Source organism: Pseudopodoces humilis, chromosome 3, assembly GCF_049639895.1.
Source record: "Pseudopodoces humilis isolate 2021_Gansu_Grassland_sample_001 chromosome 3, ASM4963989v1, whole genome shotgun sequence".
Taxonomy (NCBI): Eukaryota; Metazoa; Chordata; class Aves; order Passeriformes; family Paridae; genus Pseudopodoces; species Pseudopodoces humilis.
In genome coordinates this window covers 65,664,148-65,689,799 of record NC_142202.1, presented here as the reverse complement: position 1 = coordinate 65,689,799, position 25,652 = coordinate 65,664,148, and the positions used below count along the sequence as shown (strand labels likewise).

Sequence of the window (25,652 nt, the reverse complement as noted above, 5' to 3'; positions counted from 1 at the left end):
GTACCATTAACTGTGCACACCCCACGTTGGAGGTCCCTCTTGTGTCTTCACCTGGTCCCCTGTGCTGTTAGTATTGTGCAAGAGGCACGAGAAAAACAAGAAGAAAATAAGATGTGTCAGGTCTGTGATAGCACGCAGTTAAATCATGTCTGTGCTTTCAGGTATGACTCAGTTAACCTCTCTGTGATGGCTATTACTATGGAAATAAAATGCTGACTGATAAGTGGGAGAAAATTACTTAAGGAAGGATCCTGCTTCTTATAGGTGGAATTGCATTTTCAGGGATTTAGTAGGGTTTGTCAATAAAGCAGAAAGCCAGAGAGATAATGTCTGTACATTTCTGTCAAGTACACTCTAGTTCATGAGTGTTTCCAATCCCTGTTTCTACTGTTTTACAAGAGGAATGTGACTATATTTATTTCCATTACCTATGTTCCAACAACAGCAAAACTGAGGTGGAATATTGCAAAATACTTACTTAAAAGGGAAGCGCGCACAAGACATTATATAGACAGTATTTTCTTACATTTTTTTAATTGAGAAATTCATTCTGTTTCTCTTCCTTTCTGTTCTCCTACTGCAGGGGATGGATGTGGGCACACAGTGATGTATCAAGACAGTGGGACACTGGCATCCAAGAACTATCCTGGGACATACCCAAACTACACTCTTTGTGAAAAGAAAATCCAAGTGCCTCCAGGAAAACGCCTGATCTTGAAAATTGGAGACCTGGATATAGAATCACAGAAATGCGAGTCCAGCTACCTTACCATCCAGAGCTCTTCAACATTGCACGGTATGTAAGAGACAAGGCCACGGTCGATGCATGAGCTGGTAAAAGTGTGAGTAAAAAGCAGCTTAGGAAAATGCAGGTAATGTCAGCCTTTGTCCTCTCCTTTCTGTATCCAAGTGTTCTGTTCTCTGTGTGGGAAGTCATTGTCCCGCTGTGTGTAGTTCTGCCAAGGCTGAGGTGCTGCAGAGGGGCTGCCGGGGCTCTGGCATAGCAGTCCTGAGAGCTCTGCCTCCACACCTGTGGACCATCGCAGTTTTGGTACAGCAAGTCTGTAGATCTGTATCATCCCTGTTCCCTTCTGTGTAGGGGAAAAGCTTCCTCACAAACTAGCCAAAGATGGGAAATTGTGTGTCTCTATTCCTAGGCAGTCCATGGCTCACAGAGGAGATAACCTTTACTGTTGCTAGCTGTTAGCCGCCTTACTAATGTACAGGCTTTAATACTTGCAGATATTAAATGCATACAGCCAGACTGCGCTCCTGTAAGAGATTTGCACAGGAAGATAAACAAATAATCTGCTACAGCTGTGCACTTAAAACAATCATAACGGCAACAGGATTCTCCCCAGGGAGAACCTGAGGCCTTCCTCAAAATGGTTTTCCCAGCCGATTGTCACTGAATTTTTTGATCTGCACTTTCTAGAAGAGTCAAACTGATTTTCAAGTCATGCACCCTTTTTCAGAAATCCAATTTAAATTCAAAGCTGCAAGGAGTTCTGCAATGTGGGAATGAACTCCTGAATTGAAAATTCATAAATTTTTTCCTGCTGGGAGTGGGCTGTGCAGCCCTTCAGTCAGCTGAGGCTAAATGTGCTGTACTGGACTTAGCAAGCAGGATTCAAGGGAAAAATGTGATGAAGATATGAGCTGCACAGAGCCTCTGCAGGTTTTCCACCTCGCTGCTTGGCTCAGAAAAGTATGTGGTTCTCCAAAGACGAGATCTCACAAGATATCTTAGTAGTAAGGAGGGTTGATTGCCTTCCATTTATCAGCATGATAGGCTTATCACTCATCTGGTAAGAGAAGATCAAGTGAGGTATTAAAGGCTTGCTCACAAAGGAAGGTAAAGGTAATTATTGTTCTCATGGGGGAGGTATTACAATTTGAAACAACCTTCACTAAGAGTGGGCAGTGACATGCTGATATCTAAGCCTGCACAGAGCTTGATTTGAGGCATAAGGAATATCTCTGTTCATGTGTGCTGGGATTTTTTAATGTTATTTATTTCTTTCTTCACTGTGAGTGCACTGAGGCACTGGAGGAAGGTTGTCCAGAGAAGCTGTGGATGCCACATCCCTGGAAGTGTTCAAGGCCAGGTTGGATGGGGACCTGACCAACCTAATCTAATGGAAGGTCCCTACCCATGTCAGGGAGGGCTGGAATTAGATGCTCTACAAGATGCCTTACAATCCAAGCCATTCTATGGTTCTGTGATCAGTTTCATAACTAAGAAATGAGTTGTGTTCACCTGAAGCCGTCTGTCTCTACTTGGCAGTAAGAAATAGGTGGTTATTATTGTTATTATTGCACTAGCATATGTTTGAATAATTTTTTTTGATACTTCCTTGACATTTCTAATCTAAGGATCTTCTCAGAAACAGGGAAAAATCAATATATTGTTTTTTGAAGTGAAAAATGAAGCTTGGATGTTGATTGAAATTCTGGCTCCTCACAGATCAGCCTGAAGGCATCATCTTCACATCATTTATACTGCAGTTATTCAGCCTATAAGCACAGAATAGCTGTGTATTATGCAATCAAGTTCACATAATTAATCTTTTTAAAGTATTCCCACACCCATTTTCAGATCGGACTGGTAATGTCTGATGCATGTGGACTGTCATTTGCATTCTCAGTAGTGAGCAGCACAATTAGCAGATTTTGCTCCTATCTGATTAAACTAGTTTTATAATTTAGGCAGATCTACCTTCTGTAATGGTTTTTGTGGTCTCACTGTAGACTTTCCCACCAGCATACCTATAGAGTGTCTATGCTACATTCAGGCAAATCCACGCAGAATGGATGTGGCAATAGTTCTGTAGGCATAAATTCATGATGTTGCTTATGTTTTGAAAGACACGTGAATTCTTAGATGAGATTAGAGCTTCTCTAAGTCATTTTTTTCAACAGTCTTGGTATAGCTTTGGATTTCAATATGCATTTATGCAAGTAAAAGAAGGCCCATGAATAAACACTGCTACATCCATTCAGCCTGTGTCCTTTTAGACAGCTGTTTCTGAACTCACATCTCCTCTTTGCAACCCTTCCCTCTTCATGAACATCTACAGGCAGGTCAACATCTTCCCTCTGGCCAAGGAGATACTGACCTTAGACATCGAAATTCTTCCACGGGATGATGGAGAGTTGAAAATATTTTGCAAGCACTGAAAACATCTGAGCAATTGAAAGCTAATCTTTGTGTGTTTTCTGTATTTGACCTGGGTTTAAAAAGGAAAACCTAAAAAGCAAAGTATGAAAGCTGGCAATGTGAATACTGCTTATTTTTCAAATTAGTCTGAGCAGCCTTTGCTCTTTATTTAGGAGGCTCGCAATTACAAGACAATAAGGTCCAAAGGGAAATATGTTTTAAATATCATGCTGATTTCTTCAGCTCCATAGAAGACAACAGCATAAATGTCAGTATGAGTACAAACATCTGTTGAGGAGTATATCTAAAGCTTAGAAAATTGGTCAGAGGCAAAATACTAGATTATGCATACAAATATAAAATTAGTGTGAAGAAGACTCCAGATGATAAAGTATTGTTTTCCTTTCAGATTTCTTTCAGTCTTTACATTTAACTGTGATTCATTCATCATTATAACCATCTGCAGGGATTCTTGCAATACAGCAAGGAGTAACTCAATTTGTCTTTGGGGTATTTGTGTTCCATTCAGCAAAGGGAATCTTTGAAATACAAATGAAGGGATTAATCGATTTATATTAGCAGGAACATTGATGCTACTTTTGTAAGTTGGTGACTACAGATTAGAGCACTTACATGCAAATTTTATAAAAGTTCAGGACATTCCTTGAATTCTGCAGACGGATAGAAGAGTATGATTCATTCCTAGAAAAGCGTGCAGTGTTGTTGTATATGCTGATCTACTGAAGCCCTTCTCAGTCTCAGCTAATACACAAATGTGACACTACAGTTCTTCTCACCTTTGGTACTTCTCAGCTATGATGGACCTGTGAAAGCAGCTATTGAATTTAGATTTCTCCAATATTGCAATTAAAAGATGACAATTAAATAATCATAATGCAGCTCTGAAACCAGAGTCATAAGGCATCTGAACACTGTATCTTATTACTCTGCAAATTATTTTCTTTAGTGTTCACCGAAGAAAGGAACCTGCAGAAAGCCTTTTCTTTCAAGCTGTTAGCTCTGTATCCAGACATAGCTGTGAAAATATTAATCATCAGTCAGCAAAGGGAGTCTAACACCCGTTTTGGTGAAACTGAGTCACCTTTGTCTGACAAACATTTAAATATTAGCACAGCTTTGCACGGGTTGTCTCTAGGAGAAATAAATAGATGATCATGGTCTGTTTCAAAGGCACAGCTTTTGACTGGATTAAAATGTGGTGTTTTTTGTCCCACAGAAAATTAATATGAGCATAATCTCACAGTGCAGACAAGGTGCAGCCTCTACCGAAATGCTTTTCTTCTCGAGTTAATTGCATTATCTGAGCATATTAAAAATACTGAGCTCTGAAGTAGAGCTTCTGATTTTTTAATTAGTTAAAGGGATATGTGAAAACAAGATTAACCATGTCAGCCCTGTAGTTCTCAAGAACAAAATTTGCACTACTTACGAAGGTGGATCATAAATGTTTAAAAAGTTTGACAGGAACTGCTTTTAGTCTGCTTCTTTTCATGTCTCTATCAGATTTCTGTTTTGACCCCCTTTTTTTGCTTTTTTCTATCTCTTCCCCATCTAATGGCTTGGTATTTTTTCCCCTAATTTTGTGAGATGATCATCAGTCTTGACTGGAGAGAAAGCCAAAAGAAGAGATAAGTGCCTACTTACTTCCTCATTCACTTGCAGTCAGTAGGAGGTTGATGTGTTCCTCTGGGGTGGATGTCAGAGCTGCTGAGTGACTAGTAATAATTTGGAGAGTTAGTGCAGTTGACTTGTTCTTGCATAATTTACAGCTGGTAACTAATGTGAAATAGAGGATTTACTGAAAATGCTTTCTTCTCCCCACACTTCATCACTAAAGGTACAGAGTGCCTTTGGATGCCTACTACCTGTCATTATGACTTGAGGGGATTCATCAAACCAGTCTCTCCTTGTTATGTATTGAAATAAATATCGTTTGAATAAAGGGTGTGTCCAGATTTCTTTTTCATCCCTCAAAGGAAACTTGTTATTACTGTATTGTTTCTGGTATTTCAGGAAACCCAGAGAAATGCCCAGACAAGTTCTTGCTGAAGATCAAGTTGAGCAGTTTCTCCACAGTCAAAACACTTTTAACAGTTGGGTTTTACCTGAGTGGTTGCAGTAGCCTGAGTTTTCAGCTTTGGAAGGATTGATGCAACAAAGAATGTCAGCGTTTTGTTTTATCAAATGGACCTTTTTTTCTGTTAGCTGCATACATACAGTGAATTAGTCTCTGTTTTCTGTTAAACTACACCCATGTTTCCTAGTTGTTGCTGTGTTTCTGTCTTTGGATTTGGCTAAAACCACAGTAATTGTTAAAAGGGGGGATCTCGCCTGAGGTCAAGCAGGCAGATCAGACTGTGCAGGTGGCCCAGACACTCCATTTTAAAGTTGTGATTCCTTCCCCAGCGTAACTCAGATGCCTTTTTCTTTCCTTTATTGCAGTCTTTGGCAACCCTTTAGAAACGTTGAGTGAATGTTATATTTGTTTTTTTCTAAAACAAGAAGTGCTTACCTCTCAGCCTGAGGTCAGACTGCATTGCACAGAGTTAAATGTTGAATAACCAGGCTGTCTCATGCTGACTGCTCTGTCATCTCGTATCTGCAGTGTTAAACACCACCTTCCCTGCATCCTGCAAGGAAGGACATAGAGCAGCACTTTCTGTGTCCTTGCAGGGTCCTGCTGGTTCCCACTCAACATGTGCGTGTCAGGGTTGGAGCAAAGAGGACGTCTCTTGGTAAGGGGGCGAGGAAGAGTGATTGCTTATCGAAGTATTTATGTGAATGTGGGATGGAGATGAGTTTTGAGACTGAAGATGTTTTCATACAACAGATCCTTGCTGGTTTTGTTAACTACTTGTGGAAGACGTGCACTCTGTATGAGTTTCCAGCTCTGAAATGAAACAAGTGTAATCTGTGTTCATTTTATCCCCTGTTCTTCCCCAGATACTGAGGTAATTCCAAATTTATTTATTTGAGAAAAGGCTACAGTTTAAAACAGTTTCCCCCAAACAAATGCATTAAGACATGATAATCCTTTAGAGGCACATCCATGGGTTGTTGCTCGTCTTGCCTGCTAACCATGGCTTACTCTGCAAGACTGAAAAAAAGGGAGAAGATTCTCTGTTGAACAGAGGACATCATTATTTAATATCCAAACCAAGTTTCTTAAAGACCTCTGCAAATGTCAAGCTGCAAATGAAGTCTGCAGCTTCAAATCTCAAATGAAGTTGAGGAATTTGAAAGCAGAATGAGCACAGTGAACCAGCCATTCAATAGCTGAAGAGGGAAATAGTTGCTTCTAAAAGGAAGCAAAAGCCGTACAGAAGAGGCAGAAAGTATTAAGAACTAGAGAAACAAGCACCATGTAGGCATTGCCAGCTGGTGTGAAAGAAGAGAGTCCTCTGGGCACAGTACTTCTTAAGGGAAGTAGAAAAAAATAAAGGAACATAATTCAACAAAGAAAGCTCAGGAGCTGTGCCAGATCCTGGTTGACAGTAGAAGTAAACTAGACCTCATAAAACCAGACAATGCTGTAAAGATCATCAGATTTGCAAAACAACACTGTTATGAAAAAAGACAAAAGCATTAGGCTATTGCTAACATTTAAAAAATAAACAACATGTAAAATAGTCTCTTCAGTTTCCAGAGGGGGCCAGCCAAAGGATATCCACAAGACAATTTACTGTGTATTTTGCAGGATGTTAATACTGCTTGGAGACAAAAGTGTTTTATTTAAGCCACCTAAACCATACCAATAGATCAAATGTTCTGCATGAAAGGCATTAAAAGTTAGTTTAATTATGGAGAATATTAAAATTAGTATACTTGAAGTCCTTAGACCTCTAATATCTCTCCTGCAGAATTTTTATAAATATATATAAAAGGAATCTGGAGTGAACAGACGGAACCACAGTTGGGTCAACTTCTTAATGAGACACGGAAAGAAGAAAAGGCCCTGGCATCTCGATATAGTCACATTGAAATATGGAGAACACCTACTCAGCTTCATCACATGTAACACATCTGTTTATTAAATCAAACTCTTTCCTTTGTTCTTATAAACAAACCAAATAATCCTGCCTACGTACCCCAGCAGAGCTCCAGCCAAGTCACTTTAACAGGAAGCTGAGAGAGATCAGCATTCATGACTCGTTTTTCAAGCCGAATATGCAAAACAACCCACCTCACAACTAACATTAGAAGATGAAAAACTGATAATGTGATCTGGCAGTTCTCAAAAGGGATCTTAAAAAACTTCTGGCTAAGTCCCAGGTTTAGGAATTAAATATTTATCCAGAGTCAAGTCCAAATGCTGCAGTAAAAATTAACAGGCCCCTATAAGCATGTTTCTCATTTTCATACCGGGGTTTTCTCCATCGTCTCTCATCTTCACTATGGTTGTACAGTATTTGTAGACAGCCCAGGGAAATCCATGAATTTCAGGTGGAATGGACAGTCAAAATGGGGAGCACATATGAGTTTTAAAAGTAAACAGTGAAAGCATTTTTGTCACCTCAGTTGCAAATGGAAATTACTGAGTAGATGAAATACATTTTCAGATGAAGTCTAACGTGTACAGATGCTGGCTGGGTTTAGTCTTCTAATGTCTATAAATTCTCATATTAAATATATGTATTTGAGGTAATTGTGAGTCAATAGAGAGCAAACCTACCGGGCACTACTGTGTCTATAGCAAGTGCATCTAACCAGGCACACCACAAGCCAAAATGCAGAGAGCCTGGGACACTGTCCTGTCTCTGGCTTTGCAACGTGAAGGGAAATAAGAGGATTGATGTATGGAGGTGCATGGGAAGAGAGTACATAAAAACAAAGATGTTACTTTTCTAAAGAAAATTTAAAAACAGATGAAAGCATGTCTCTCATCAGTCAAAACTGAACCCAGAGGATTGTCAGAAAGGCCGCTCTGCAAAGACTTGGCAAAATGGGAGAGAGATGCTGCTTAACCAAAACCTGTATTATCAGATAAAGCAAATCTGATGGGTGCTTTTACACTGGTCATTCTAAACACTCTAAGCACTAAAAGAGTGGATTAACACCTTTTCCTAAAAACCAGACTGTACACGTCTCTAGTTCTTTCAGGGAGTAAAGCACCTTGGAGTCAAACTGGTGTCTGATCAGTTTCTCTAAGAGTTGCAGTTTAGGGGTGAGATAATGCTTATACTTTTTCCTGAACCCTCCCTCTCAGCACTTATTTCTGTACTTGATAACATGGAAATAAACTCTGCCAAATCCCAGGGAAATCTGAGGACCTGGCAGTGTAGTGCAGATATGGTATTACCTGAATTATTGAGAGTAAATATATTGAAATGTTTTGCAAGGCTTCCTCAGTTTACAACAAACAAACAAGTGAACCCATTTTTTTCTTACAAATTTTTGCAGAAAACTTAGAAACCTTTGGAAAATATTCCTTCCTTGAGTATATACTTTTGCTTCTATATCCTCCAAGGAATTAATCCTAGGCTCCCTTTATTTTGAGCTGCCCATGGGAATCTCTTGGTTCACCAGAGCTGCTCTCAGCAGAAGATAACCATAGCCTGGTAACATTTTTTGATTTATTACTTAACAGTAGAAACTTGTCTTTAGACACTGAACGTTGGTTTCTTAAACTGATTGCTTCTGAATTTCTTGCTTTAATTTGGATTATACAGTTGTGTGTGAGTCTAGACTATTTTGTATTTTATTTTATTTTGTTTTGTTGGTTTTGCTCATGATGTATGATTTGTTCATATAATTATCTGGAACATATGTAAACTTGCTCCTGGAGGAGACACTCATCCCTGATCCAGCTGATGTGCGGTTGCATGAATCAGCCATCTAAATTATACCTCCAGAGTAGATAGGTCAGTGCCAATTGCTGCAAGGGAGAAAGCCAAAGAACACTTGTGAGAAAATATGTAGAGACCGTCCTTGAGAGAAGAGAAGGACTAAAGCTTTCTCAGGTGTTTTATTTTGAAGATGTGTAATGCTCTCTGTCTTTTCCCCGTTTTTCTCTCTCTCTAAAAAATATCTAAGTTAGCACTTCTCCCACTGCAACCTGACACAAAAGACCTTCTCAAATAAATCACTCGTGCAGTTGTCTGGTATGACACAGTGTCAGATGCTGTCTTTTTGATAAGTTCATTTCCTAAGCAATTTGTTTAACCCTTTTTATAGACATTGTTTTCTCTGACTAAGTCGTGAGTCATTTTTCGACACATGAGTACTCCAGGGAAATGTCACACTTGTCGCTTGTTTCTCTGCCTGCCTGGCTTCACCATTTGATTTTTATAAGCCAAAAGGACAAGAGTTCCTTCTTTTGTTTGACCCATTCTGTTGACAGCTGGCTGTCGTTGGCTCTGATTGGGCTCCTCTATAGGCTGACATTATAGTTGTTATAAGGCAAATGAAGTATTTGGAAAAGAGCCCCTTCCCTAACCCTGAGTATCAAACAAAATGAAAAAGGTTTTTAGGAGCCTGTTATGATGGGTATCACTCATCAGATTTGTGTCATGATGTGAATGTAATTTCTTGTGTTTCAGAAGTAGTTCCAAGTTGCCCTAAAGTAGCCACAACCACCAAGATGAGGCTGTTTAGGAAAAATCAAAGTAATCATTTTCCATTCAGAAGACTTGCTTTAGGACACAAAAGCTGTCATTCACCTCAGCAGAACAGATGGGCTGAGGACTTGTAAAGGGTCATTTGGATTTTTTTTTCCTCTGGGGAAAAAAGTCTGTTTGCCATCTTACAAAAACCTCTTCTTTTCAGTTTATGTTGTAAATAGACTCATAAATTTGAACAAGTATATCCAAACTGATTTGAATTTTCTGTATTATCTGTGCCTGAGGGCAGCTAGGGACAAGTGTTTGCACCCAGGTATGGTGACAGAAGGCAAGCGCAAAGACTGTGGCAGTCTCGAAGGAGCACTCCCCTCAGGAACTGATTTTTCTGAGGAAGCAAATGTAATTACTAGGAGTCCTGAGCACGCCTGCTGTCACAAGAAAGGAGTGTCCCAAAGACTGTTCCAAGATACTGCAGCTGATAGCTATAAAACCCTTATCTAATTCACTGTGAGCACGAGGCTTTTGTCTCTCTGTCCCACTCCCTTCATCTTCCCCTTTTTCTCCCTCTCCTTTTTTTGCTTAACACTCTAGAGACTTGAACCGTATACTTCCATGGTCTAATGGTGTTTTTAAATGGAAAAATATTAGGAAATGTTCTAAGGGAAGCATTACTGCCTAGTTGTACAATTCAGTTTGTGGCATGTGGGTCCTTGAAAAACCAGGTGCTCTGCTTCTGATCTTAATCCTTTCTGACTGGCTGCTGTGCCACTGTGGCATGAGCTGTGTGTGTTTGGAGGGTTTGTCTCAGGGACCCTGCCTAGATTCCTTGGATTGCTTCTGAATGTAGTGTCATTTTCTCTAATGAGTTACTGCTGGTTGTAAGCATGCTGTACTTCAAAGGTCGAAGGGCATTAATCTTTCTCTTAAGGCTTATGCGATGAGAAATGTGGATGCTGGAATTGCTGCCATGCAGAGACAACTGGATCCTGGCCACTCCATGTCAGGGTAGCTTTAGAGCTCATACCCATAAAGGACTAAAGCCAAAACCCTTTTGTCAACATTTGGATTGATACTGAAAGAGAATGAGTGTGTTATGAAATTCTTTCCTAATCATGAGACTTTCCCAGCCTAATTATGTCATCTAAGCTTTTGAAATCTTCTTTGTTCTGTCTGTAGGACCGTACTGTGGTAATGTGATGCCTGTCCCCAAAGAAATCATTCTAGATAGCAATGAGGCAACTATTCACTTTGAGAGTGGATCCCACGTGTCGGGACGAGGCTTTCTGTTGTCCTATGCCAGCAGTGATCATCCAGGTAAGGTGATGTCCAAAAGTAGTAGAAGATGAGTGGCATAGTTCCCCCTATTTAATTATCATCTCTACACACACAGAGCTTTAGCCTAAATGTTTGTTCCTAAATATTTCCAGGTTAGCATGAGCCATGGTATTTTTAATAGCATGTGTGCTATAACAGTTGTAACATTAGCCAGAGATAATAGCTGCTGAAAGCCTACCTAGACCATTTGCCATACAGGGCCCATGGAGGGGAAAATAGTGCCCTCTCCTTGAAGCTCCACTGTGTTTTGAGCTCTAGCATCCATCACACTGTGATAGAATGGAGGAGTAGGAGGGATTAAAGTTTTCATTCCCACATTTAATGTTCTAGAGGTCTATAAAACTTTGAAGAAGGTGTAAAGCATAAGAAGGGTAGAAGAGGGAGTTGAAAAGAATGAAAGAAAACCATAGCTGTTGCTTCCTGTCTAATAAAATTGCTCAAGTATTATACAGAGAGGTCTTTAAATGCAATTTCATGTTCTGGGAAATATTTGTCTGTATTTTTACATTCTAAAATGGGAATTGACATTCGTAAACTTTTCACAGATCTAATCACCTGTTTGGAACGAGCAAACCACTACACAAAGGCTGAATTCAGGTAAAGAGGGTTTGCAGCTCTCCATTCTGGCTTGCTTTACAGTATCTGTCAACTTATTAAATTGTTAGAAAATGTTAAACAGTCTTGGTTTTCTGGAGGAGTGAATTTTTTTGAGCTCCAGTGCTGTAATGGTCTAATGCTGGTTGTGAGAAGCAGTAGTGCAGAATGGAAGACTGTGGCCCAGAAAAATGATAGAATGGAGTTGCAGAGCTCTCAGCAATTCTCATTAGGTGCATACATATACATGGTATATGTAAAAAGAGTTTCCACTTTGAAATTCAAAGTAGGCTCAAATTCTAGTGCTTCCTCTGGGAGCAGATCACGTCCCAGCTGATACAAGATTATCTGAGGACAAGCTATAATTTCTCGGTTCCTTGAACTTTGTGATAGGTTTGAAATGGTAATAACTTGTGCTCTTCTGGCTGCTGTCTGGATATGCATATAGGCTTCTTATCTTACTCTGAAGAGTTGTGTGGTAGCATTTCTAGAACAAGAGAATTAAACAGAAATAAATGCCCTTGCTAAAGTGCTTTTCTGGTTCTTTGTGTGCTGCTGTGTTCCGTCCACCTAGGAACTCAAGGGCCCATTTATTTAGCTCCTAGACTCACTAACAGAGCATCAGCCAGAAATTACTGCTAAAATATTTATTGTTTTGAGAACATTTCTTTCGTAGGAGTTTGTGTGTATTGTCACTACAGTTCATGCCTTAAACAAGCCTTTCTTCTGTCACTACAGCAGATACTGTCCTGCTGGCTGCAGAGACATAGCAGGTGACATTTCTGGGAATATTGGAGAAGGATACAGAGATGTAAGTACACAGGATAATGGGGGAAAGATTATAAAGACAAAAGAAACAAGAATAGAAAAACTTGGTTTCAACTTTCGATGCTTGACTTTTGTTAGTTATTCTTCTGGGCTGTTTTGCTATACCTTTATTATCAGTATATAAGTAAGTTATCAGTATATAAGCACACAGAGACACTTTTCAAACAGACAAATCAATTGTGTGAGAACAAAGTCCACTGATTGTCAAATATACCTACTGACTTGTGGTTTCTGACTTTCTGGAAAAAGCCTGCCTAGTGTTTGTCCTTCTTGAGGCAGTGTTCATCCATGTATGAAATATTTCTATGATTTTAGCTTTTACTTGTTTGGTGTTCATGTGTGAAAAAGATACATCTCAGTAACATGTGGGTTTTCTCTAAGTTATGCCTGCACTATCCTAGCATGTGCTCTGAGATGAAATAAATATTACACACTTCCTAACCACATCCCACTGGTAACTACCAAGCTCGTGGGTTGTTTTAACTTCTTGTTCTTTAAACTGAAGAAGTTGAAGTGGTTGCATTTATCCACAGTTCATGTCACTCAGAGCTCTGCCCTCTCTGTGCCCCTCGCCCTGGACTCTCTTCTCCTGTCATGTCTGTGAAATCTTTACCTCTCTTCTGGAGGAGTAAGCCTAATCATACCACTGAAGAAAAATCCCACCCTATCACAGTCACTGAGTTTCCAAAAAGTCAGTGCTCAGGTTTAACCTGTTCATCCAGTTATTCAAGTGTGCTGGCTCCAGCCTGGAAAGTGGCAGAGCTGAAGAAACAAAGAAAAGCCACATTACATTCTCATTAGCTGGAGTTATTCTGCCCTTGGTTCCAATGATTAGAGCAGAAAAGCAGCACATGGCATGACCTCATGCAGATTTTATCTGCACTGAGGAATTTGCAAAAGAAATTTTCCCTCCACCATTAAGGAGGATTTTCTGATGGGAAGAACCTTCAGGGCTCCCCTGGAGATGTGTTGCCTTTGTGCCTCCACTCTCCCCACCCCTCCCTGGAGGGGACAACTCTGCACTCCAGCTTGTCCAGTAGCACAGCCCAAACTGGGCCAGTGTGAACCTGACCAGCCTCTGCCTGCAGCCAGTAGGAAAGTCTCCTTCGTACCTTTCTCTGTCCCTTTCCTGCTTTGCCCTAGTCCTGTTTTTGCCACCTACTTGGCACATGAGGAGTTGTCCTGCCTGTATTTTTCAGCATATCCCACCTAAGATACTGGGAAAGGGGCACCTAAAACCCAGCAGCAGCTACTCAACACATAGCCAAATCCCCTAATGTACACCATAACTCAGATCCTAAGGTGCAGTAATAGATAGGTCTGCCTTCAGGCAAGAACAGCAAGGAATTATTGATTTATCTTCCCAAGGAAATGTTGCCTTGCCTTTGACTTCTTTGTCCTGATAAGTGACAATCTTACAGCACCTTCTCAGAAGCAGATTATTTGTTTTTTAACTTGAAAAGAAAAATTACTTTGAGAGATGTATATTTTTCAAAGATTACTGTTCTTTCTCCCTCCCCTGCCTCTTATTCCTCTTGAGCTTTTGCTGGATTTTATGAGCTGTAACACCTGTATACCAGTGGCTTGGAAGGGAAGGCATTAGCAGTCTGTCAGATTGATTTCTTGAGCCTTGGCTCCTGCCTTTCAGACGTCTCTGCTGTGCAAATCCGCGATCCATGCTGGCGTGGTGGCGGACGAGCTGGGCGGCCAGATCAGCGTCACCCTGCACAAGGGCATCAGCCGCTACGAGGGCGCCGTCGCCAATGGTGTTCCCTCACTCGAGTGAGTACCACGGGAGGGGCTGGCACTGGGGCACAGGACTGTGGGAGCACCCTTTTGAGGAGGAAAAGATGTTAGGTGTGTTTCTAGGGCTTTATTAAATCAGCATTGGCAATGGAGATAGAAAGAGGTTCCAGGTTTTCAGTGGCTCCATACTATGTAGGGTGGTATTTTCTTTCTTTTTTTTTTTTTCCTTCTGTTCCTTCCAAAACATATTTGCAAATTACTTTGTTAGCAGATACATAAGAGTACGATGTTCTGCAACAAACAGCTTTAATCCTTCTGCTAATAAATAATGATAAATTCCTGTTGAATTTTAAAAGAAGCTGGGAAAAATGAGTAAGTAAAAAGTGCCATTGAGCCATAGGGGATTTAATGAACAACTTCTTAAACATTGTGCTTTTGACATGTTCAGAGTTTTTCTCTTTTAGAATATTTATAGTAAGGGTGTTATATTTACCACTTATCTTCTGACTTTTAATTGTACTGCTGTTGAAGTAGAAATAAATCCTCTAATCTCTAGCCGGCAAAGTAAGACCTTCCAGCAACTGCTTCTGTCATTCCTGTTGGTTTATAGTTTTTAATTTTCAAATGTTATCTGGATTTTACATGAGGCCTTCTTTATTCTTTTTTAAGAAGGGAAATTTCCATCCCATAGCCTATGACAGCTAAGGCAATATGTATTTTTTATACTATTTTCCTGTTTTCTCCATGATTTCTCACACCCTCCTGATAATTTTATAATCATGGTTTCATTCATTAAAAAAAAAGGCATTCATGTGCTCTGTTGCTGTGCTTAAACTTAAGCACAGACTGAAATGCTTCATGTTCAATGGCACCAGAGTATACAAAGCTGGGTAGTATGTACATCCTGGGTAGAACTGTACATCCTAAATATTTTTGATTTTTTTTGAAAGTTATTTGCCAAAGAAAATTAATATAAACTTGTCTCAAGCAAAGCAGGACTGAAAACTCTGGTCAGGCACCAAGACCTTCCATAAAACAAACAGTACAAACTCTTTCCATCACAGGTGCCAGCTTAATGAAACCCTAAATTAAATATTTTGTACCTTATCTAAAGATGTTACAGAACCATTCACATACATTCGTATGCTTGTGACCCTTGATAATCCCAGTGGAGTAACTCGGACAGTAACACATTAAATTTTATAACGAAAGGGAGTTGTGATTCCCATTTGTATTTTTTTGCCCAGTGGGCAAAGAAGTGTATAAAACTGCAAGTGTACACATGCTGGGGGGTTTAGCCCATTTAATGTGAGGCCCCTGAGAGAGCACCCTAAGGAGAAGCAGAGCCCCTGTAGCTCTCCTGCCTAAAGGGGCAGACAGAGGCACTGCTTGAGCATGATGAACATCTCCAAAGAACAGAATTGCCCCCAGAAGACAACCATACCTTTCTGCAGGTTATACAGGAAGCCACAGGCTCACACTGGTCTGGATGCCTACAAACTAGATGGCACAGAGTTTGAGAAAAATAGTGTCAGCACAGCGATTCGTAGGATGTGTCTGCCACACCTGGCAGCTGGGACAGTCTCTAGAACAGATGAACTCTTGCTGTGAGCCCAGGAGAGGGAAACTGGAGTATGTAGCGAAATGCTTTTGTTACAAAACATGAAAAAGTGCTCCTACAAACAGCAGGCCTGTTGACTAAGAAAATGAACCAATGCATTTTGTGCTTTAAAAAATCTTTTATAAGAGGTATCTACAAAGCTGCAGGGCTTCCCAGTTCTGCAGTAACTACATGCTGAAAAAAAATCTTGCAGATGAGCCAGTTCCCGCAAGAAAAAATTGGTGCTTGAGCAGCAGTGCCTTAAGAGCTTTTTAGATGCCCTTAAATAAGAGGTTGCTCAAGCTTTTAAAATCTAATTTATAGTGGATTTCAGTATTAAAGGTTCAAATTATTTAGCGACTTTAGCCGAAATTGACCTCATCAAAAGCTGCTGCTGGAGTGCATCGAGCTGTTAAGTATCTGTGTTGTTAACGTGAAGTTATGTCTCGCTCACCCACCACCCTGCAAGAGCTGACCTTGGCCTGCCCACTCCATTTCTCAGTGTGTTTGTTAACGCTCCAGCATTTGTAAGGTTTCCACTTCCCATGATCCATGTGCAGACCTGCATCCCCAGATGAGTGGCTGGATTTATTGGGCAGTTCTGATACCCCAGTGCAAATACACAGGGTGTTGTGACATGGCCTGGCCTGTGACTACACATCTGCACACATGAAATTTTTTGCCTTTGAAAATGCAAGACATTTGTGTGCTTGTCAACAGTGAGAGATGAGATTCAGGGTTAACCTGCACTGCTTAGGAAAAGTTTGCTTGAGACCAACTCTGGCAAAAAAAATAAATGATGGAGTCCTGAATGTTGTCAGGCAAATGATGAACATGGGGCGATACCCTTCCTTAAAGGACAAAGTTGAACCTGTGAGACAAATTCGAGCAGTCACATTAGGAAACTGATGAATTACCACTTACTGAATTGGCTTGTTCTCTTTAGTGAATTACGGCAGAAATTTATCAGCTTGATTTCATAGCTTTGTAGACCTTAGAAATGCTAACTTCCTCTATTTGCTAAATTTGCAGCCCTCTATTTGAAAGGGTTCTGGTTGACTTTTTTTTCATTTTAAGTATTCAAGGAGCACTGTGATTGCTGTTTTGGATATGTTTTACTGATGACATAGGTATTTATTTTCTTCTTTTTCTTTGAAATTAATTGCTTTGCATTCACTAAGAAATCAAAAACTGTTTTGGCTGTGATGTCAAACTGGTTTGAAGTGAGCATAGTGCATCTGATCACCCCTGAGGATTGCCTGTGGGGAAGATGTGGGAGGGAGGGCTTGTGTTTCCCCTTCTAGCTACTCAGCTGCCTACATGCCCAAATAAATCAGCTCCCACCCAGAGCTCTGAAGGGCTTCGTTTGCCTCTAGTCATTAGTTTTCCCTCAGTGACAAAAAAAGGCAGTGTTTTTATTGACCTTGACATGGGACTACTTTCTTATTCCCCATTTGCAGTGCTCTCAAAACACATAGCTCTGCACACTGTGCTAAGGCCAAAGACAGTACCTTGGGGGAAATTTTCCTGGCCAAAAACAAAAGGCAGCCCGAAAGGGAACTGTCTCCATGCTTAGTGCAGAAGTTGTTTTACTGCTTAGTCACGCTGGCCAAGGCTTTTCAAAAGGGGCCAGTGATGCGTGCAGCTAATCGAAGTGACAGCGGAGGGGGCAGGTTTTCAAGAAATCCAAACTAATTTCACGTTAAAACCCTGGCTCTTCTTTTTAATAGGCAGCCAGTTGGAGTCATTGCTTCTGGAATGAAACCTCAGGGGCATCTCCTTGAGAATTAGAAAGCAGCTCCCTGAGAGGCCAAGGAAAACTCAGCTTTCCCTTAGAGTGGTGATTTTATCTTGTCCTGCATTGTGCAGGGCTGTGTGGAGTGGCCCAAGAAATGGCTTTTCCCCTGAAGCAAAACAGTCCATGTCAGAAGGAGGAAGAAGAAGGGAGCCATAGATGTGGTTAATGGAGCATAAAGAACCATTCCTGATGGGAGATGTTGGCCCTGGTTATAACAGAAGTGGTTCCCACCCGGGTTAAGACAAGGAGTAGTTTTCATCCCATTTTCATCCTATGACACACCTGTAGCCCAAGTATGGCCAGAGCTGGTGTGGTTTAGTCTCCATCAAGTGTGGAGTCTTCATCTTCACCTCCATCTCCATCTTCACAAGCAGCAGGAATTCCATGATGCAATGAGAAGTCACTTTAAAGATTTAAAAAATGCTCAAAACCATTAAAAAATTACCTGAGTTCAGTCACAGTAAGAGACACACTTGAGTGCTCTTAAAGGGGTCAGTATCCAGCCAGCAGAGAAAGTGGCTGTCTGGCCAGAGATATTTTGCTGGATGAACAGTGATTCTGAAGCTCTACCTTGGCACTCCTGTGAGCACCTCATGAAAGGCTGAATTACCTTCTTCTTTTCTTACAGTGGTTCTCTATCAGATAAGCGGTTTACATTTACTTCAAATGGTAAGAATAATTGCTTTCTTTTTAGCTATTTAAATATTTTCTGTGAAAAGTTTTAAAAAAATAATCAGGAGAATGTCAGGCTGTGTCTAGGAAGGATATTTTAGGGCAGCAGTTTTTTAAAATTGGCAAGTGGATAAAAAAATTGAAGGGATGTGAAGTGAGCTAGAAAAAAAACAGAATATGTGCGGTCATATGCACATAGATGAGAAACAGAAATAGTATTCTGCTGTTACATTTCTGGTGCCAGCATATGAAAAATGACAATCAGATAATCCCATTTTTATGTACTTTAGGCCATAGAAAATGAAAGCAGTTTTTCTTCAGACATTTGTAATTTCCATCTTCATCATACAAGCAGAGAAAGAAAACATAGGAGAAATGAAAATATATTTATGTTGCAGTGATACAGAAGGAGTTTTTGTTTATGGCTTTCCAAGATGCAAAATCCTCTTTTAATCTGTCAAGCCATTAATTTGCATAAAACACAGCAAAGAGGGGGGAAAAGTTCACATTCGTTCATTTGAATTATATTTCACTCATTTGAGATAAAATCATTTACTGTTCTACTGAAAACTGTAGAGCATGTATAGGCCTTTGAATCTGCCAAGGAATTATTTTTAACTTCATTGAACCATATTCCACTGGCCTGTTTTCTCTGAAGAACCTTGATGTGCAGAGACTTTGTGGGTTCTTTGGTGGAGTTTGTAGTACTTACCCACAGATATTATCTTCATGATATCACATCTTGGCAGCAGTATCAAGGAGTTTCTCTAATGAGTAACTTTCCTAGCCCTAATTGCAGGTGGGAATCATGAAATATTTACAGTAAAGTATTCCTCTCAGTACCTTCATCTGTGAAATGTTTTTTCAGCAGAATTAGTTAATGCCAGTCTCAAAACATAAATATTATGTTTCAGAAGGAAAAAATTAAAAATAAAAAATGTCTTCACAGGAATGAGACAAAAGTGCAGAGATTAAAAAACTAAATGGCAAAAATAGCAGATGTAGTCAGAAGGTGTCATGTATGTAGGAGTTAGACTGGTAAAGGATTGGGACTGCAGCACTCTGGTACTGGATCATACACTACAAATTGACTGGTAAACACCACAGCTAATGGAGAGCATCAGGCTAGCACTAGTTTCAGCAACGTCTGACTCTGCTGTTGTGGGTGGTCTTCAAATGTTGCTAGCCTAATATAAAAATATCCTGTGAAAATGCAAAATAACTCCTTCTGCCTGTCTGTGTGGGGACTCCTAGGCTGCAACAAATCTCTCAGCCTGGAAGAGGGATTCCTCTCCAAGAGCCAGGTTACTGCATCTTCTTACTGGGAGGAGACCAATGAGTTTGGGCAACTACTCCTGTGGTCCCCAGACAAGGCTTGGCTACAAGTCCCGGGATGGTCTTGGGCCTCTAACCACAGCAGCAACCGTGAATGGCTGGAGATAGACCTGGGAGAGAAGAAGAGAATAACAGGTATGTCCCTCTCTGGTTATTAGAAATGGGTGTTTCAGCTGGAGAAGAAATTGAATGCATCTGAAAAGCTGATAATGCACTAAGGCAATGTTTCTTTTGTTAAATGTAATGAAATGTTCTGCACTCAGGAATATTATGTTCCTATTTAAAACATCATAGCTATTTACAAGACTGATCTTCCTATGGGGATATAGGATTGAACTCGACTGTCATGCACATCTGATCTGTAAACATGCTGACAGGACAAAATACTAACACAGGGAGCAGTAGAGTCTGGATGGATGATCTGGAATCAATAAGAAACATGAAAGTCACAGCCTTTGAAACAAGGCCTAGGTGAAAGAAATTCCGTTTCCATCTCCTGGTTTAGTTGTAAAAATGTAAATTACAGTTGCTGTAAAAGATGTAAAGATGGCCGATACAGACCATAATATCAAAAAGTAATTTTCATTTTGGAGTCACAGAATCACAGAATGGGTGAAAATGGAAGTCACCACAGTGGGTCATATGGTCCAACCTCAAGCAGGGTGATCCTCGAGCACACAGCACAGGATTGTGTCCAGGTAGTTCTTGGATATCTCCCATGAGGAACACCCCACACCACTTTGGGCAACCTGTTCCGGTGCTTGGCCACCTGCACAGTAAAGAAGTTCTGTCTCATGTTCAGGTGGAACTTCCTGTGCACCAGTTTCTGCCCTTTGCCTCTTGTCCTATTGCTGGGCACCACTGACCACAGCCTGGCTCCATCCTCTTGTCATGCCCCCTTTTAGATACTGATGGACATTGGTGAGGTCCCCTCAGTCATCTCTCCTCAAGGCTGAACAGACCCAGCTCCCTCAGCCTTTTGTGCTCTGTTAAAAATATCTGTTGCTCCAAGTTTACAATTTAAAACAGATTTCCATTCTTCATCCAACTTTTAAACTCAATTTCAAGAGTTTGAAAAATAAACACCTTGAAGACCAAGTTTTCTAAATTGTTTTGGCTTCTGTGTTTGTGTTTGAAAATGTTCCTTTAAAACAGGCACATAGCAAATGAAAACATTTCTTGCATTTTCTTAAAAGGGATTAAGACCACTGGTTCTGGATCCATGAATTTTAACTTTTATGTGAAGACATTTACAATGAACTATAAAAATAACAACTCAAAATGGAGAACTTACAAAGGGATTCTGAGCAATGAAGAAAAGGTAAGGGAAAGTGGGAAGGGTAGGAAAACACAAAACAATAATGCGTATGCTGCCTTGACATTGAAGGGCAAACTTTCACTGTTAAGAAAGATTAGGAGTTTCAAACTTGTCTAGACTTGGGCTGTCTTCACCAGAGTAATTTATGGCTACAGAGTAGATAGTGAGCTTGTCGAAACAAGGAAGTTATCCAGGGATTGGTGAAGCTGTGGGACACACACAGGGAGGCATGTGTATGTCTGCACCCATCTTTTAAAAAAGCAGAGTAATTGGAGCTGTACAGCAGCTGTTGGGGCAAGTCCTTAGCTCAGCTCAGTGTTTGTCCGTGCCAGGGATGCTGTTGGTATGGCACCAGCAAAGCTGAGCTCCAAATGCATCAGGATGGTCAAACCATCTCCCTCTGCCAAGTGAAGCAACCCCTCGGGTGAAGGGCTGAGCTGCTGGTGGAGTTTGTCTGAAAACATTTTCCCTTAAAAAACTCATGTTTCCTTCCAAACAAAAGAAATTCCAAAAGCCTTCCTCCCTGTCCCCACAGGAGCAAGCTTGATATAGAAAACAGACCATTTTACTAAAATGTCTAGAAGTGGATCACCTCAGTTTTTCGTTTTTATGTTTCTACCCCCCCATTTCCAAGAAAGGGTGCTGCAGTGCTCTTAAATAAAAAATGATAGCATTAAACCAGCATACATTAGCTGGAAATTACACAGTATTGAAATGGTGATAATCTTTCTCCACCGAGCTAACAGAAAAATGTGATCATCTGGCACAACTAAAAAGATTATTTCATTCCAGAACTCTCAATTCCTAAAGTCTTGCAGCTGAATCCCAGGTTATCAATGTGTTAGTCTTAGGATGAAAATCTTTGAAATTGGATGTCAGGAGCACTTTGAAGAAAGAGACTTTTAAAACAGGGCAAACAATATGTGCACTTTTTGTTGCAGGTATTCCAAGGCAACTCCAACTCCGGTGACGTAGTGCGCAACAACTTCATCCCTCCAATAGTGGCTCGCTATGTGCGGATTATCCCTCAAACCTGGAACCAAAGAATAGCACTGAAGCTGGAGCTGATGGGCTGTAGAATAATGCCAGGTATGGGGTAAGCAGTGCATGGTGTCCCTAAAGCCCACTGTGCTGCCCCAGTGCTGCTGACCCCCCCTTCTCTCTTGCAGCTAACAGCTCGTTCACGCATTCAATGTGGCAGAAACCGAGTCAGAGCACAGAAACCTCCCTTGGAAAAGAAGACAGGACTGTTACAGAGCCCATTCCCTCCGAAGAAACTAACTTGGGTAACGCTACCTAGTGCTGCATTTTCTGTAGGATGCATCGTGCCTTCAGCCCAGTCTAAGTGAACTTTAAACTTTTTCACAAATCAAAACTTTTATTTTCCCTTCAGACTTTATTAATGACAGAGAGAAGAGGGAGGAGCAATAGGTTCTTTTTGTGTTAAGGCACAGAAAGAGATTGAAAGCCTTAATTTTCCTTGATGTGTTAAACATTGGGCTTTGGTTTCCCTGTCATACTGGTTGATGTGCCATGCTTGGTGGGTGGCTCAAGGGAATACAGTGAGCACTCAGCAGCAATTTTTGGGAGAGTTCTTCCTCACTCTCATCCTGTGTTTTAGAATTTTTTAGTATGTGAAGTAGTCATCTCACAAAAGTGTTATCATCTCTCCACACAAGCATGACTCCTTCTAGAGTGAGTTCCCAGCTGAAAGCAGCATAGAGTAGTGCCTGATTGTGTAATTAAACACTATTCCATAATGCCTGCGTTCATGGGGGCTCAGACAACCTCAATTTGTGTAATTCTCCCTGAATTTGCAGTCTTGATCCTTTAATGTTGTGGAGCTAACTTCTTAGACTTTAAAAAGCAAACAAAATTTGGTATACTGACTGTTTGGTGGGCTCATAGCCAGGCAGGAATTGCCAGACCCACAAATGCTAGTACCCACTAGGTAGCTGAGAGTTGTAGAAATGCCTCTGTGAAAAAACTGGTTGTAAGAAGCAATCAGTGGAAGAAAAAACAAAATTCTGAAACTGCTTGCCAAGAGGAAAAAAAACTCAGTTCATCTGTGCAGCAGTATGAGTAAACCATATCCATGTTCACTGAAAATGAAATCTACTGAGATTTCATCTGCTAAACTGTAAATGTCCTGCAGACACTTATACTGCCTTATTCTCACAGCTGGCAAGTGTCTGTAGAAATGGAATGGCACACTCCTGACACAAGAGCTAGCCCACTGCTAATTTTCAAATCCCTGCTCTAAAGCATATTTGAATTTAAGAGTGGCTAAACAGGTTTTTCCCTATGTTCCCTCATGGAAATCTTTGAACTATTTTGACTGAAATGTTTCAGCCAGTTCAGCACGACCCATGAGATACTTGGCATGTAAAATTGCAGTCTCCTCCAGCAGATTTATAAGCAACTGCAAACAGTGTGTATGAGTGGCTTTTTAAAAGTCATCTAGTGTGTAATAAGAAAGAACTGCTCTTTGTAATGATGCATATAGATGCCAAGTCAAGTGTAACCCTTGAGAAAGTACATTCAACTATTCTGTTTCAACATTTTTCCACACAGGTACATGGCATCCAACCATGGCTGAGGAATGGTCTTTTTGTTTTATAACTGTACATTTTCATGCTTTCTTCAAGAAGCATTCCTGCAACATTATCTACCTTTTGTTATAGTAAAAATTACCAGCTTTAGAGTACCTTTTAAACTTTTATTCCTTTTTTTTCTCATGCAGGTTTAAAGCTTACAGCTATAATTGTCCCCATCCTCATCGTGCTGTTTCTTTTTTTGTTCTCTGGAATTTGTATCTGCGCAGCCCTACGCAAGTAAGATACTGTTTTTTGTCAAAGGAGGCATTTGTGGGTACCTAGCTAGCATGTCCAACTCTGTGCCTTCTTTCCAGAGCCTCCTTACCAGGGAGCTGGGAATTGATCCTGTTTTTCCGTCTTTCTTTTAAGTAGTCTTTAACCTGTCTTTGTAAATTGTATTTGTAAATTATATTTCTTACTGCATGCCTCCCCTAGTCAGAGAAAAATGAAGGTAAAGCAGGTCAGAACTGTGCATAACCAGCTGTTCTCTTCACCCTACATGTACTGACAAGCACTGAGGTGTAAAGCAATCAAAAACAGGATACTTTCCACACCAAAGCCAAGTAAAAATTCAGTGAAGGGAAGATTTGAGCTATCTATCTGGATAATTTTCTTTAATTTCCCTCCTGTTGTGTTTCTGCTTCCCAGTCCCTTAAGTCAGAGCACTTAACCTAGCAGGCTGAAAGCAGAGCTCGGCTCTGGAGTCACACACATACACTGATGTAAGCAGCTAAAAGTAAGCTATTTCATCTCAAAAGACTGGAAGAAGCACTGCTAACTGTGCTTCCTGCTAGATGCCCATTCCTATGAATCTGCACTTTCATGTTGAACCAGGAAATTCTTCTGGCAGCAGATGGGGATTTGGAAGTGTAAGCAATGCTCTGGTGATGCTGCTTCATCACTAGTGATACTCAGCTCTGCCCTGGATTCCCAGTAAATCCATAAAATAGCCAAAGAATTGAGAAGAGCAGACCCAAACATAGCTTGGAGTGACACATGTAGGCATAGACACGTCAAACTGATGAGTGCCAGCCCCAGAAATGTGAACACCAGAATTCACAACCTGCACATAGATGGAGGAAAAGAAAATGTCAAAGTGCTGGTTTGCATGCCTGATGTTCTGGTCAACAGCAACCTCCAGGAACTCGAAGTGAAGCCTTGTCCTCAGCCACTAAGTAAAAAGGCTCTGCTGGAGCTAAGGCATGAAGCTGAAATGCTGTAAGTACTGATGTTCATAAATCCTTTCCTCTCCTCGCAGGCGAGAAGCCAAAGGACTTTCCTATGGATTATCCAGTACTCAGAAATCAGGTTAGTGGAGAATCATGCACTTTGTCCTGTCCTGTCCCCTGGGCCAGCAGGAAGGAGTATATGCAACTAAGTATTTAATGCTTGTGAAATAGAATCCACATTTCCTCATTCAAATTCACCTCTTCATACCAGGGAAACAGCAAGTGATAGTCCCACTTGTGTCATCCTAGCACAGTGCCCTGAGAAACAATATAATTTAGTTTCTATGACAGAAAGGCAATTAACAAAAGATCTATTATACAGAGTGCATAAGTTAGCATGTAAGAGTGCTCCCAGGTGCCCTCCTTTTCCTTCCCACTTCCAAAATACCTATTTTGCAGAAAATTGCTCGTTTTCTTTTCTTTTCCCCACAGCAGAGGGGATTGCCTTTCTCTAAGAGAACAAGGGATAATAATTTTTTACGGCTTTAATATTTTCTTCTCACTGCCCTCCCTGGTTGAAACTGTGTTTATAAAGCCTAACAACAGTGAACTGTATTGAATGAAGGATTGGCTTAAGCACACTGCTTTAGGAGATGACTGCAAAACCCCAATGAAATATTTTCTTTGTCTTGCTCAATAACATTTCCTAGAGTGGGGTTCCCATCAGCTTGGTAGCTGGGGTGTTTTTCCTGGCCAGACAGTTCTGTGAAGGAATATGCTTCTGAAACTCTTGTTTTCCATAAAAAAACCAAACCACTAAGCACTTCATATGTCTCTTGACAAGTCTCTTGCTCAGCTCCAAAATTTCATCCCTCAGCAGGTGCTGACGTCAGTGAAAGGAATGCTGTTACCCACTGCA

General features: G+C 40.6%; 1 protein-coding gene across 1 annotated transcript in view; it reads left to right on the top strand.

The window, feature by feature from the left end:
* DCBLD1 (discoidin, CUB and LCCL domain containing 1) overlaps positions 1-25,652 on the top strand; it is a 46,951-nt gene that overhangs the window by 15,504 nt on the left and 5,795 nt on the right. The window contains 12 exon segments of the mRNA XM_005518619.3: positions 584-796; positions 10,918-11,055; positions 11,622-11,673; positions 12,409-12,481; positions 14,147-14,280; positions 18,271-18,311; positions 19,569-19,784; positions 20,846-20,970; positions 21,909-22,056; positions 22,137-22,253; positions 23,711-23,801; positions 24,823-24,872. Coding sequence (XP_005518676.2) covers positions 584-796; positions 10,918-11,055; positions 11,622-11,673; positions 12,409-12,481; positions 14,147-14,280; positions 18,271-18,311; positions 19,569-19,784; positions 20,846-20,970; positions 21,909-22,056; positions 22,137-22,253; positions 23,711-23,801; positions 24,823-24,872 — 1,398 coding nt within the window.